A 15,515-nucleotide genomic window follows, 5' to 3' on the forward strand; every position below is an offset into this window, starting at 1 on the left:
TAAGTTTACTTTAAACATTAAGGCACTAAAGCAGCCCTGAGGAAGGTCACACTCTGCATGTTTCAGGTGCGTATCGAGGGCCGCAAGCTGTAAGGGGATTTTAACTGAAGCTTCATTTCTTTTGCCTTTGCTTCCCACATCACTTGTGACTTCATAATTGCCACACAGTTCTCCAAAGTGGTGGTACCATTTTACATTTCTACTGGAAGAATGTGAGAGTTCTGATTGCCTTACTCCCTTCCAGCACTTAGTGGCGGTGTTGTTGTTGTTGTTCTTTTATTTCTAGTTCTTCTAATGTCTGAGAAATAGTATCTAATTATGGTTTTAATTGCTTTGCTTTGCTCTGATAACAGAATATGTAGGACACCTTTCATGTGTACCATTTGTATCTCTTTGTTATGTGTCTATTCAAAGGGCTTTTGCCAAGTTATTAACTGGATTATTTGTCTTTTTATAATTGATTTATAGGAATTCATTTTATTTTCTGGATGGGTAATTTGTTCAAATATCTAAATTCCTGTTATTTTTATCCAGTGCAGACTTTGCTATTCATTTTCTTAATTGTGTCCTTAAAAAGCTGAAGCTTTGGGCCCCTGTTTGGCTCAGTTGGTTAAGTAATTGCCTTCAGCTCAGGTCATGGTCCTGGAGTCTCTCATCAACCTCCTTCCTTGGCAGAGAGTCTGCTTCTCCCTCTGACCCTCCCCCCTTTTCATGCTCTCTTTTCATTCTCTTTCTCTCTCTCAAATTAATAAATAAAAACTTAAAAAAAAAAAGCTAAAGCTTTTAGTTTTGAAGAGGTTCAATGTATCACCTTGTTTATGGTGCATGCTTTCTGTGTCCTATTGAGCCTGCTTCCCCCTCTCGCTATGCCTGCCTCTCTGCCTACTTACGATCTCTCTCTCTGTTAAATAAATAAATAAAATCTTTTAAAATAAAATAAAAATTTGTGTATTTATTTGCTCCAGTATCTTTTAAAAATAAATCTATAATAAATAAATAAAATAAATCTAAAATCTAGTAAGTTTTTTTATTATTATTATCATTGAATTGACAGTGCTTTTACCCAAAATCAGTGTGGATTGATTTCTGGGCCAACACTTTTCTTCAGGTGTTCTGTTTTTGGAGAAAATGCTCACTCTTACATTATTTGGAATCGGTATTATACTGTTCTGACTACTGTAGATTAAAACTTAAAATTTGATAGTGTGAGCAATCCAGTTTAGTTCTTTTAAAAATTTCTTGACTATTTTCCACTCATTAGATTGTGAACTGGCCTAAATTCACTGATTAGGAGGGTTCTTTCTTTATTTTTTTTTTTTTGAGGATTTCATGGAATTTCTATATGCATAATTATATGATCTCTATAAAAGAGCATTTTGCTTTTTCCTTTCCAGTCACTCTGCTTCTTGTTTCTTTTGTTTGCCGTGTGATGGCCAAGACTTCCAACACAATTGTGAGCAGAAGCTGTAAGAGCAAAGAAACATTTTTGCTTGTTTTTTTAAATGGGGGGAAAGCATTTAAAGTTTGTGATTGGTAAAGATGTTATCAGCACATGCTTTGTTGATACTTTTGTATTTCTAATGTGCAGAGATATTTTAATATAAACCAGTATTTAATTCTGTTCAGTGTTTTGCTGTACTCGTTTAAACTCATACTTTTTAAAAATTAATTTATTTTCTTTTGCTAATATGGTGAATTACATTGCTTGATTTCTAAATGTAAACCAACCTTGAATTCTAGGAATAATCCTCATGTGGTCATGATATAGTAGCCTTTTACAATATTTAGTTTTCATGTCTATGAAGGATATTAATCTATGGTTTTATTTTTCTTAAAATATTTGGTATTATAATATTTGGTATTTGGGTTTTTTTGACCTCATAGATTGAGCTGGGATATATTATTTCTTCTTCTATTTTTGATAAAACTTCATGAAGACTTGTCATATTTCTTCCTTAAATTTTTTATAGAATTTACTGGGGAAGCCATTTGGGTCTGCAGTTTTCTTTGTTGGAAAGTTTTTATCATGAATGGAGCCTTTTAGATTTTTGCTTTTATGTACTTTTTTATCACTTTTAATAAGGTTTTTTTAAAGAAATATATTCATGTCATTTAAATTGTCACTATATTGATATGTAGATTTTCTGGAGACAAATTCTTTCAGGTTTTGCTTAATGAAGATGTCTTTATTTCCCATTTACTTTGAAGAATATTTTTACTCAAAATATAATTCTAAATTAACAGATTCATTTTTCTTTTGAATAGTTTAAAGATGTCTTTTGGCTTCAACCTGCATTAACTATATTTAATGAAAAGTCAGCCATAATTGTTTTACACTTTATGTAATATGATTTTTTTTTAATTATCAAGTGCTTTCAATATTTTCTTTTGCTTTTTGATTTTGGTGTTTCGTGATTTCACCTGTAATGTGTCCAGGCATAATTTTCTTCTTAGGGGTTTCTGAACTTCTTGAGTGTTTGAATTGATTTTGGAAAAATAGTGAAAAATATTAATCCATTATCTTTCAAAATTTATCTTTAGTCCCAATCTCTCTTTACTCCTTTATTTTTATCTTTATATACTTCAATTAGATGTATGTCATACTGTATGAAAGTGTTCCACAGATCTCAGACACTGTTCCTTTTGTCTACACATTTACCCTTTTTGTCTTTCAGTCTGAGTAATTTCTTTTTTGACCTGTCTTTAAATTAGTTGATGGCTTTCTTTGATATTTCCACTGTGCTATTAAGCTTATCAAATGAGTTCTTTATTGTTGATGTCATATTTTTTATATCTAGCATTTCCATTTAATTTTTTAACAGTTTTATCTCTGATGAAATTCTCTTTGTGGTGAGAAATGTTGCCTGGATTTTCTACCACCTTCTATCATGTTATGTTAAATTGACTTTCTAATACATCTAATAACTCAGTCTTTCCTGAATCTTTTTCTATTGATGTTTTCTTTCTTCTTCTTCTTTTTTTGTTTTTTTTTTTTAAGATTTTATCTATCTATTTGATAGAAAGAAACATGTTGAGAGAGGGAACATAAGCAGTGGGGAGTGGAAGAGAAGCAGCCTTCCCACTGAGCAGGGAGCTCGATGTGGGGCTTGATTTCCAGGACCCTGAGATCATGACCTGAGCTGAAGGCAGACCCTTAATGACTGAGCCACCCAGGTGCCCCTGATGTTTTCTTTCTTAACTATAGGTCACACTTTTCTTTTTTCCTTTTTTTTTTTTTTTAAAGATTTATTTATTTATTTATTTGACAGACAGAGATCACAAGTAGGCAGAGAGGCAGGCAGAGAGAGGAGGAAGCAGACTCCCTGCTGAGCAGAGAGCCCAACCTCAATCCCAAGACCCTGAGATCATGACCTGAGCCAAAGGCAGAGGCTTTAACCCACTGAGCCATGCAGGCGCCCCTAGGTCACATTTTTCTAATTTCTTCATTTGTCTCACAATCTTTGGGAAGCATTATGTGTATAAGAACTGTACTAAGCAAACTTTGCCTCAGATAAGGGCATACCTTTAGTTCTGTCAGGCCTCTGGTGTGGGGGCCGAGTCACAACAATTTGTATTTGAGCAAGGTCTAATCTAAACTAAAGTTTTTGGGGGCACCTGGGCAGCTCAGTGCCTGCCTTCAGCTCAGACCATGATCCCAGGGTCCTGGGATGGAGGCCCACATTGACTCCCTGCTCAGCCAGGAGCCTGCTTCTCCCTCTCCCTCTGCCACTCCTCCTGCTTGTGTGCTCTCTTTCTCTGTCTCTCTCTCTTTCTCAAATAAATTTTAAAAAATAATAAAAAATAAACTAAAGTTGTTTCCCCTTTTTAAAAAATTTTTTAATTTTTTTATTTATTTGACAGAGATCACAAGTAGACAAGAGAGGCAGGCAGAGAGAGAGAGAGAGAGAGGGAAGCAGGCTCCCTGCTGAGCAGAGAGCCCAATGCGGGACCTGATCACAGGACCCCGAGATCATGACCCGAGCCAAAGGCAGCAGCTCAACTCACTGAGCCACCCAGGAGCCCCATGCCTTTTATTGGTTTTAACTCAACACAGTCTTTAAATACTTTGACAGCATGATTAGGATTTTCTTTTCAACTAAAGTCTCTGAGCACAGACAAAACTCCAAAGAGTTCTAACCATTCACAACACAGAAGAAAGGCTCTGAACTTTGTAGGGTGTAAGGTCTAAAATTAAGGTGCAGTATCATGTGCTGCCTTGACATGTGGAACCCGAAAGGCCATAGATGGCCTAACCACAAGTCGTCTTCCCCACTTTGCCCTGGTGGATAAGGTTCCCTGTCAAACAGTCCTCTTTATCAGAGGGACCAGGCATACTTCCTGCTTGTCTCTAAGTCATAGGTTTCAATTCCCTGTCAGTCTGTAGAATTATTTAAACAAGCCAAGTGCATCCTCCCAGGGGAGCCAGAAGGCAGCCCACACTCTCATTATGATAAAGTCTTCTTCATGCCCCTGGTTGTTTATCCTGTTCCTCAGCACTACCTCTGTGTGACCCTGTATAGTATGTGATGATGTCCTCCTCAGTGTGAGTGTATGTATAAACTGCTGCCAGTTTCATCCATCCAGTGTCAGGTATCATGTGTTCAGCCATCCCCATAACTCTAGGCTGGGAATTCCTCCTCATCAGTGGGGTGAAGAAGAGGTGATAAAACACAGGGGGAGACCTCCTACTTTATAGTAAGAAAGCATTTTTAAAAAGAACTCTGGTGAGTTCCCTTATTTTTCTAGATCCACCTGTGAATTTCTACACCATGAAGATATCTCTCTGAAGTTTTGTCTCTTTCTCCAGCCTTTTGGGGACCATTGGAGTGTAGTCAGTGAAGACCTGACATGCTTCAAAGCTATTTTTATTTTCTAGTTCTCTTTCCTTTACCCAGCCATTGGAGGGTTAGAGCAGTGACTCATTGGAGCTCCCTTGATAGTGAAATTTCTAGCTTCTCTATTGGCCTTTTTCTGACAGCCAAGGGAGGGACAGGGGCTGACAACTTGCTGCAACCTTACAAAGGTAGAAGTCTAAGGTCCTCCATTCAGCCTTTGCTGCAAAGTGGGGGTGGGATCACATGTTTTCTGTAGCTTTGGTGGGGATAGTGCAGCGATTGTCTGACTAGATTCCTGTCTTTGTGAGCGCGCCTTTTTTTATTCCTTTTTGGCCTTTTTTGAAACTTTTATTGTTGTGCCATTGTGTTCCCTGTTTGCCAAGTTCTCCACCACTGGGATATGAGACAGAAAGAAAATTCAGGAAACCCAATGCTGTGGTATTTCTTGGGTCCTCCTTGCAGTATGGCTGTTTTTTCTCTACCTTTCAGAGTCTTCTGATGTTTGTTTGATATATACTGTCAAGGATTTTCAGATGTACTTAGCAGGAGGAAAAAGGAAGAATTATATGTGTTTCATATTTTTAGGAAGAGTCACTCAATGGCTAGACATAAATTGGGAAATGAAATATTGTTATTTTTTATATTTTCAAAAGAAATTATTCTTAATTTCATTTCAAACATACTGTTTTCCTTAAATAGAAAATATAAATTAAGCACTAAGATAATGTTGCAAACGATATATCAATATAGACTTTTGCTTATGAGGGATATTTGGTCTTGTGTTATCAATGTGTTCTTTATGTCCTTAATCATAAAGCTAAAAATTTGATATTAAGACCAATTATGTTGTGTTTTCTTTCCTGACAAACTAATAATATGCTTCTCTCACTTAATATTAAGAATAATATAATTCATTTCACTTCCATATTTCCTTTCCTACCAACCCACTAAGACCTAAATTTTGTTCTTAATTTTAATTTGCATACTTAGATTTTTTTCCTGGCATTACGACTTCCTCATTATCCTTTAATACACAGCTCTTAGTCTTTGCTTTGATTCTCATGTGCGGGCCTGGTTTTAAAATAACCTATTTAAACCACATTTTAAAAAACAGGTGAGGTAGAAACAATGGGCTTTTGAAATTTTATTTAGGGAAGATTGACAAGAGGCAATCTGGTTGAAGGGGTATTATAGGAGATTTTTGAAGTTTATTCATAAAGTAAGTATATATATATATATATATATATATATATATATATATATAAGTATATATTTAGATTGGTTTTTGTTTCTTTTGTGTGGCTATAAGTTGGAAAAATAGATCCCTTTTTTAACCCTCTAATAGGTGCTATTACTGAAGTACATTCACAGTTTCATCCATTCATTCATTTATTTAACAAATATTTACTGAATGCCAATGAAGCACTGTCCTAGATGCTGGGAATGCAGCAGTCTTCTGCTATCCTGGAGGTTCCATTCTAGCAAATGAAGAAGCATACTATTGTGCTGTCAAAAATAAAGCAACGTCATCTCTTACAGTACTGTACAGAAATTGAAAAAGGCACCCAACCAAAGAGGAAAAAAAAAACAAGAAACAAAAGTTTAGACAAAAGGCAAACTTATAAAAACACAAACTTTCCCCTCTAATTCCATTAACTCAAATTTTAGTCATTAAATTATTAGTATATCTCATTATATGTTTTAGTTGTGAGATAAAAGCAAAAAATAAAGAAGTTAAAAAAAACCATTGAGAAAATGAATTTAAGACAACTTGTCAATTATTTTCCTCAAACTTCTATAAATTTAGAAATTTACTACTTCTTTTATGGGATATATTTTCAGATGTGGAAAAAATCAGAATAGGACATAAATATCTGTTCTATCAATTACCATTGTGTTATTCTAGGACATCATTTAACTTCGTTAAACTTAATTTTTTTATCAGCAAAAATGAAAGTAGAATACTTATCCACCATGACTGGGAGAACTAAATAAATGCCAAATTTAACTTACCTAGCACATTTACGGCTCATGAAAATCTCCCTGAAATCTGTTTCTTTCCCTCCCCCAGCCTTTTGACTGTATGCTTGCAACAGCCTTTGTGTGTGTGTGTGTGTGTGTGTGTGTGTGTGTGTGTGTGTATATTCAAGAGGTTTTCAATATTTTCGAGCAACATAAAATTGAAAAAGGCTTAGAACTTTGTTTTCTGTGATTATTTTTTAGACAGTGACAATTTATGGAAGAGGGTTATAAGAGGTTAGAGCTCCCAGGTTGTTCACTCTGTTAAGTATATATGCTTTGGGCTCACGTTATGAATACAGGGTCCTGGGACTCAAGGTCATGATCCCAGGGTCCTGGGATCCATCAAGCTCCCTGCTCAATAGGGAGTCTGCTTCTCTCTTACCTTTTGCCCTCCCATCTACTCATGCTCTCTCTCTCTCTCTCTTTCAGAATAAATAAATAAAATATTTGATAAATAAATAAATAAATATTTCAAACTGTTTTTAAAAATAAGAATTTCTCATGTGAAAAAAGAATGAAGCTGCTCAGAAATCTTATTAATCTATTAGAAGTTATTCTATACCCCAACATTCTATAAAGGATAATATTCTTACAGCCCTAAAAATTGCTTTAAATAATACATACCATCATCGGCAAACAATAAAATCCTTAATCTAAGATTCTCTTTTAACTCATTTATATTTCTATTTCAACTTAATAAACATTTTTTCTAGTGATTAGAAAATTGATTCATGCATATTATAAGGGAGAAAAGAAAAATACAGTGAACACATTATCTCATTACTTGGAGAGAACCCAATTTGCAATATGTATTCAATGCTATATTTGTGATAAATGAAAAATAACCCAAAAAACCTCCTGATAGTACATAATATAATGATAATATATCATATTATATATCATATATCATAATATAATAAGTTTCATAGTTCCTTTCTTTTAAAATTACTGAAAGTTAATAAATGGCAATAGGGTAAAACAAACTAAAAACAACCTAATGGATAATGTGGAGTATAGCAAAATGATGGGATACAAGTATATGAAACTCTGATGATATAGTTTAATCCACAGATAGTATTTAAAGCAGTTAGAAGAATGGATTGAGTATCTTTAGGCAGTAATCGCAGAAATATAATTTTTCTTAATTGTTATTTGGTGAGTATTTGTATTTGGTGAGTCTGAGGAAGCAGAATTTGAGGTTAGGCCTCTGACAGTTTCTGGAGAACAGATATTTTATGTCTCCAATTACAGGGTGATCTATACATCTAAAACCTCCAAATGTGCTGGGGATTCTCTGGAGAGTTACATGTAAAGATGGCTTGGTGGACTGATAATGAGATACAGAACCTTTAGCCTTTTGATCACAAGGTCATTTGTAAGCTAGAAAGAGGGTAACCAAAAGTCGTTATTGGTCAATACCTTGCAAGAGCAAAATGAATTGCTTAGCTCAGTTCAGTTTTTATTTCCATTTGAGAGCTATTTGTTACCAGTTATAGATCCAATAAGTGACCCTTTACCACTAAAGTTCACTTGTCCTGAACAGGATTAAGATGTATTTTACAAACCATGGAAGCCAAAAAAAAAAAAAAAAAAAAAAAATCGTGTGCTATCATTCTGGTTGTTTCTTAAGCTTTCAAGGCAGCCTATTCCTCTGCTTTTATTAGATCTAAGAAAATGTATTTAAAATTATACACTAAATAGAAGATTTTTACTTGGGTTTTCCTGAATTACTAGTTTGCTCTAAGCCAAGGCTAGTTGTTCGTGTCTTTTACAGATAAAGATGCTGTAATGTCTTTCTCTTAGTAGTAAAAAAAAAAAAAAAACTTTGTGTTATGAAAATTATACAGTTTCATTGTTCTTTTTAGTGATGAATTACTGCCTGGATTATCTGTGTTGGATCTATTTGCTTTTTTTACTAATGCAAGGTTTGTTGGATTTTTCTGTGGTATATATTCAAGAAACAGATGGGTTTTAATTCATATTAAAGTTAATTAGGGTTTCTACTGATTAGTATGTGTCTTGGTTTAAATAACTTCTTATTATATATCTCTAATTTGTCAACAATATACTTGTAGAAATAAATGGTAAAAATTAAAGGGAGGGAAGAAGTATTATGACCTAGTAGTTAGTAGTTCAGAGAAAAAGTAGGCCTTGTTCCAAATCCTGGTGCTCTGAATACAGGATTAGGGACAAGAGTATGTATCTACAGTAATATGTAACGCAACAGGCATGAGGTTTCTGGTTATCTATTTTTTCTTTTTTTGGTTATCCAATTCTGAAAGAAAAAAATTCTATGGCTGAATATCAGCAAAAGCCTAATGCTTTGCACAAAATGGGCAGAAAGATTAATTACACATAGATCTGAGCTTAAGATAACATAACAGACCATAAGCAAGTAGAGAGCCAAGAATATTCTTGCTTTGTAATCTCAGCACCTAAGTCAGCTGAAGCTGACTGAGGGTTTGGGTAATTACTGAAAGAATGAAAGAGTGGATGAACTGTTATAATGTGTTATTTATATGTCCAAAGAGTCTGCTGTGGAAATTTTTTACAGATGAGAGAGCTTAATTGAAGCCTGAAAATCAGAGATTTGCTATAGTAGTGAAGTCATAAATCCTATGAAGCATCTCTACTAGGAAAACAACCATAGAAAAGTCTTTAATCAATTTAGTTCTCTATTACCTACAGTTAATATCCTTTTGCACCACAGTAGAAGTACCAAAGCATTATATATGATTCCATTTTAATCTATTTTCACATGACTTCATTTTTCTTCATCTGTTATTATCCAAAATTCTTACTATTCATTCCATAAACTGGTTCTGAGAAGTTCTAACAGCAAAATTTAACGTAAGTTCCATATATACCTGTATAATTCAATAATCTACACTTCTATTTTTTGGTATTACTTGTCATCACTGAGATTAACTTCAAGTAATGCTTTGGCAGAAGTATATTTATAAAAATAGGGGTATATATATATATATATATTTTTTTTTTTTCATAATTCAGCCTGTGATGTGTAAAAGGTTAGGGACTCTGTCAATGAGTTTTTGTTTGTTGTGCATGCATATAAGCATTTGAACAAAATGTGATTCTCTGGATGGGGCACAGTGGAAAAGAAACGTCATAATTTCTTTTTCTCATTTTCCCTGTGTAATAGAACAAAGTGTTAAACTCCTTGATCCAGCTCATCCAAACAAAATTCCATACTCTTCTATCATCAATGTGAAATTTCTCTTCAAATCAGCAACCAATGAAACATGAGTGGACATAGGAAAGAAAAGTTACTTCATGTTTTTCTCATGGATTTCCCTGATAATAATTGCCTGTGTTTTCCCATTTACCCTTAGCTTCGTCAGACACCCTTTGCCACCTCCATAGATCCATCCCACCCGAGGTCACAGATCACACAAAACCTACAGAAACAGGAAATCAAACTTCCTGAGTCCATTACAAAACACAGAAACCTGTTTCCTCTGCACATCTCAAATTGGCAAAGCTCTGTCTTAGCGGAGTCAGTGTGGAAGCAGCTGTTGAAAAGACTAGAAGGACTGTATCTCCCAATTTCACATGAGCTTTTTTGCTACAAACTACTGAGATGAAGAGAGCAAAGCTATTTATTCTGCTTTCTAGTTTATGGAATGGGGGCTTTGGGCTTATCAACACCACGCATACTTGGACTACCCCTGAGGATGCAAGCTCCCAGGAGAACATAGCCTCTGCTACGGTTTCTCTAAATAAAATGCTTCCAACCCCTCAGATCATGTCAGCTGAGATAGCTACAATTCCTGAGGCAAGAACCTTTGAAAAGCGTCTTCTAAAATCAACACTGCCTCCCTCAAAAAGAGGCACACCTCCTGAGGGTGTGGGAAACCAAACTCTCACACCCCCAGAGAAGACAGAAGGGGCGCTGAAGTTACAGCCTCTTGCCCTCCCAACCAAACCTAGCCTCAAGTTCAGCCCAAGAGCAGAGTCAGTGGTCCTTTCCAACTCTACAATGAAATTTCTTCAGAGCTTTGCCAGAAAGTCAAATCAACAAGCCATCTCTCCCAACGCAGTTGCAGGCGACCTGGGAAATCGGTCCCCACGGGAAACATACCTCAGCAGAGGTGACAGCAGTGGAAGCCAGAAAACCAACTACCAAAAATCAAGTTTTGAAACAACTAGAGGAAAGTAAGAAAGATTCTTTCCTTTTCTTTCTTCTTTTTTTTTTTTTCTCTCCTTAACTATAAAGTCTGTGAGATTGCAAGCTAACAGTTTCTCACTCTTAGAAAATGTTTTCATGTTCAGGATGAAGCTGGATCACATTTCAGTTAGATAAGGTAATTAAGCATTACTTTATCTAATGTAGAAAAGATGAACCAAAAAAATACAGCTATTTTGTTTTAATTGAACTGATCGTAGTCATTTATAATGGGGCTTTTACTTGAGATGCTCACTAACAAACACTTAATACTACAGTGATTGTTAGTTGCTTATTCAATTCAAGGGTATATTGGTGGGCCTCAGAAGGACACCCACAACATGAAGGAAAAATGACAGTACAGCGAGATGTGAACAGACTTAAAAGTTGACAGAGCCTGGTGCTGTTAAAGATATAATTCTCAAGATCAAACCAAGTAGAGCTGGGGTGGAATCCCGGATCCAGTAATGTCTCAGTTGGTGACTTTGAGCAAGTTAATGGGGCTCCCTGACTGCCTTTTTTCCTATGTAAAAATACAGATATGGTATGAAGGTACAGATAAAAATACCAAGTTCACAGAGTGATCCTGCAAGGTTCATATTATTCGAACATACTTAGATGTATGCTTCTCACAGAACAGGTGCTAAGAAACATATTTTACTAGTACTCTTATATTGAGTTATAGCATTATCATGAATGTGATGAGTAGAAAAGCCCATTTTTCAAATGGATTTTGATATAAAATTCAAGCAAAGTCCATGTGAATTGTTGAAGTAAAAAAATAAAAAAACTTTTAAAAGTACTGTTAAGGAAGACTTTCCAAAGGGCTCCCAGAATACTAAAACAAACAAACAAACAAACAAACAAACAAACAAAATAGCTGTGAAAAATGCAGGCCAATGTTTTTATTTGTTTAATGTCCAGAGCAATCTGTTTGGAATACTAGTAGTTTAGTGTTACGAAACTAAACTTTCAAATACCTTTTACCTACAACAAAATAATTTCAAGACATCAAATAATGCCTTGGGATCTTAGTTGAATTAAACATCTTACTAACTATATAACATAGTTTAAGGCAATGATAGTAGCTTACACCTGCTCTGTGAGAGGCATCATGTCAAAGCAGTTATTGATATTGATAAGAGTATCAGTGTTATTGATACTGATAACAATATCAGATATAGGTATTGATACTGTTATTGATATTGATACGATGAGGAGACACTGGGAAAAATATAAGCCAATAGATTCATATCTATGTATTCTTTATTTTTAAATCCCATTATTTCACTGTATTTCAAAGGTTATGGAATTTTTAAAAATATATAAGTAAGTCTGATTCTAACTAAATATTTATTTACTTAGTGGAATTTAGAACAATAGCAATGTACTATAAAACTAATTTTACAGATTACAAAATGTTCAACTTAGGTTGGGTAAACTATCCCTATAACAGACATTTTAACATATAAATTAAACTTTCTCACGTTGAGGGACAACAGGATGTGGTCTATTAAATGATGATAGCAAATGCCATGTCACTTTATTAGATTGCATGATTTTATTTTTTAAACCAATTATATAGAACTCTTAGTACTCATTGAAAATGATTATGAACTTTTTAAAGATGCTGTCATCAAGAGATTTTTCAATAGAATATGAAATATAGTGAAAACAAGGAGAAAAATCCACATTAAAATGTCACATTTTATATAGTATTATTTCATAATTAGATTGCTTTTAAGAGTCTCATGCTCTACCGACTGAGCTAGCTGGGCGCTGAAATACTCGCTTTTAAATAAATGCTAGTTGTTTTATTATGTGCCTAACACTGTTCCAGTTTCTAAGGACACATAGAATTTTTTTTTTTTTTTTTTTTTGGACACATAGAATTTTTAAAGTAAGAATGATTCTGCCTGCAGGGATATGTCTTATAAAAACTGAGCAGTAACATATCTTCCAGATTTCTAAAAACTCAATATGTAGTAGAAGGAAATAAGATGTTAAAGGTGTAACCTTTAACATCATCCCGTGGATTTTCCAAAGAAAATACACATATATTTTTCTTCAATCATTTGATCACTACCATAACTTCATGAAGAAGATTCTGTTATTATTTCTTGCAGAGAGATTAAGTAATTTAACTAAGGTCACTTAAAAGTAAATCTTGTAGATTCAAACCCTGCTGGCAGGCTTCAGTGATGTAACTTTCAACCCCTATATTATACTCCTTCAGCAAATGCGATCTGTTCTCCCAAATGGGTAAGTGAGAGTGACTAGTTTATGCCCCTGCTTATGAGCCCTCAGAGGCTATTCTTTGCTTCCAGAACAAAGCTCAGATCCTTACACAGTTAACCATACAATGCCATCTTTGATCTGTCTTCTGCCTACCTCCCCAGCCTTGTCTTTGACGTTCTGGCCAGTAAAATTTGTAGGTCTCTGGTCCACAATATGCTATTAAACCTGTCTTTGTTCCCTGTTCATCCCTCTGGCTAACATGTCCTTTTCCCATCATCCTCTTCCTTTTCACCCAATAATTATAGCTCCAGAAAGCATTCTCAGGCTGTGAGGTACGTCTTCCAACTTTCATAGAGCGTTCCTTGAATTCTTTTATCACTGCACTTACAATAGTGTATTATAATTACAGTGACCTTTGTGATCTCCTTTCTTATAGAGACACATTTGAATGCTAACAAGGTCTCTGGATTATAATAGGTACACAATAAATATTTAACAAGCTGAATGTAAAATTTATAGATTAATATTTGAATATAAAGAAGAATCTTTCCCAAAGAAATATTCTTGTTTCTCTATGATAAAATCTAGATGATTTATTTTAGGTTTTCCTTGTTGTGCTTGTTTTGTTTTGTTTCATTTTTCATTATTGCTCTTGGAACTTTATAGTGATTCTAGGTAAAAGGAATCCTATAGAATTTTGCTGGCATATTCTTGTCTCATCTTGTACTCTCTTCGTCTTAGTGCTGCAGGAACTGTTGGCTACCCCAGAGCTGTGGTTTACTATCTGGTAGAGTGGTTATTGATCAGTGAATGGACTCTGAAATAGGCAGATTTTTTAAAAAGACATTAGAATTAACCTATTTATGCATTGGAAAATTATTTGTGGAGGACCTAATATGTCCCCAGCATTGTGTTCATTTTGAGGGTAAAATAGTGAACAAAATGGCCTCCTCTTCTGCCCTCATGGAGTCTATATTCCAATGGGAAGAACATGAGGAGGAAAAACAGTGAATCACGAAGGCTGATATTGAAACCAAATGGTGGTAAACATTCTGAATGACGCTTATGAGTGTATGTGACAGAGTGAATGACCTACCTTGAAGGTGGGTAGACCTTCCCCAAGAAGATACTCGGTTAAATGAGGTATAGATAGATATCAATTGCCTAATTAACTTTTCCCACAATCCCAACCCTGTACACACCTATGTGAATCTTCATCATCTCAGTTAATGTCTAGCTCCCTAACCAGAAACGCCTTGATATATCCATGACATTTTTCTTCCCTCCTTTTATCTAATATATCAAGACTTCTTCTTGGTACTCCTTCCAGTATCTTTCAAATCCCTCCCTACCCTCACTACACCATCCTTTCCTAGGCACCATTATCTACCACCAGACTCCTAGCTTGTCCAAATATTACCACTCTTGTCCCTTGTAATTCATGTTCCATCCAAGTGAGAGATCCTTTTAGCTTTTTTTTTTTTTAAATAAATTTGACATATATCATTGGGTGTTAAAACTTTTAAATCAGATTAATGAATTTCATTTGATATAAGACTTCATCTTTTGTGACACATTATTTCATATACTATAAGAAAGAAAAGTATGACATTATTTCTTAGAATTTTTAGACTTACTTATCTCTTAGAGATTATTTCATATATATGGATATATACATATACACATGTCACTCTTTTGTGACTTAAAATGAAAATATAAATAAAACTGGTTAAGGTGTCTCTAAGGCAATGGCAATAACTACTGTTTGACAAGAGTGACTGAAAAATGTCATTGATTTTAAAATGTATTATTGATTTCAGAGATGTTGTCTTAAAATTTATGGAATTTAACATTTTGTTCACATGCTAAAAATCTCTCAGTAGCTTTTCTTTTCATTTAGAATAAAATCCTAAATCCTCACCCTGGCCCATAGGGTCTTGCTTGATATGACTCCTGACTTTCTCTATGATCTCATCTTCATCACACTCCCAAGTTCATTCAACTTCTTTTCCTCTGGCCACACTGACCTCTCTTGATACTGAACTTGTCCAGTTTATATGCATCTCAAGAAAACTTCCTGTTTGTTCTTACTAGAATGTTTTTCTTTCAGTGTACAGAAAGAGAGAAAATTCCTTTCCTCATGTGTCTTCATCTTTAATGTCCCTCATCAATGAAAACTCTGATTAACTGGTGTAAATTTGCCATTCTTATTGTATCACCCTTATTTTTTCTTC

The 15,515-nt window shown here is 34.6% G+C and overlaps 1 protein-coding gene across 1 annotated transcript in view; it reads left to right on the forward strand.

The window, feature by feature from the left end:
• Positions 1-15,515, forward strand: part of MMRN1 (multimerin 1) — a 72,075-nt gene that overhangs the window by 4,218 nt on the left and 52,342 nt on the right. The window contains exon 2 of the mRNA XM_032332891.1: positions 10,211-11,033. Coding sequence (XP_032188782.1) covers positions 10,459-11,033 — 575 coding nt within the window. The 5' untranslated portion in view covers positions 10,211-10,458. The remainder of the gene's footprint in view (positions 1-10,210; positions 11,034-15,515) is intronic.

The sequence above is a fragment of the Mustela erminea genome, chromosome 2, assembly GCF_009829155.1.
Source record: "Mustela erminea isolate mMusErm1 chromosome 2, mMusErm1.Pri, whole genome shotgun sequence".
Taxonomy (NCBI): Eukaryota; Metazoa; Chordata; class Mammalia; order Carnivora; family Mustelidae; genus Mustela; species Mustela erminea.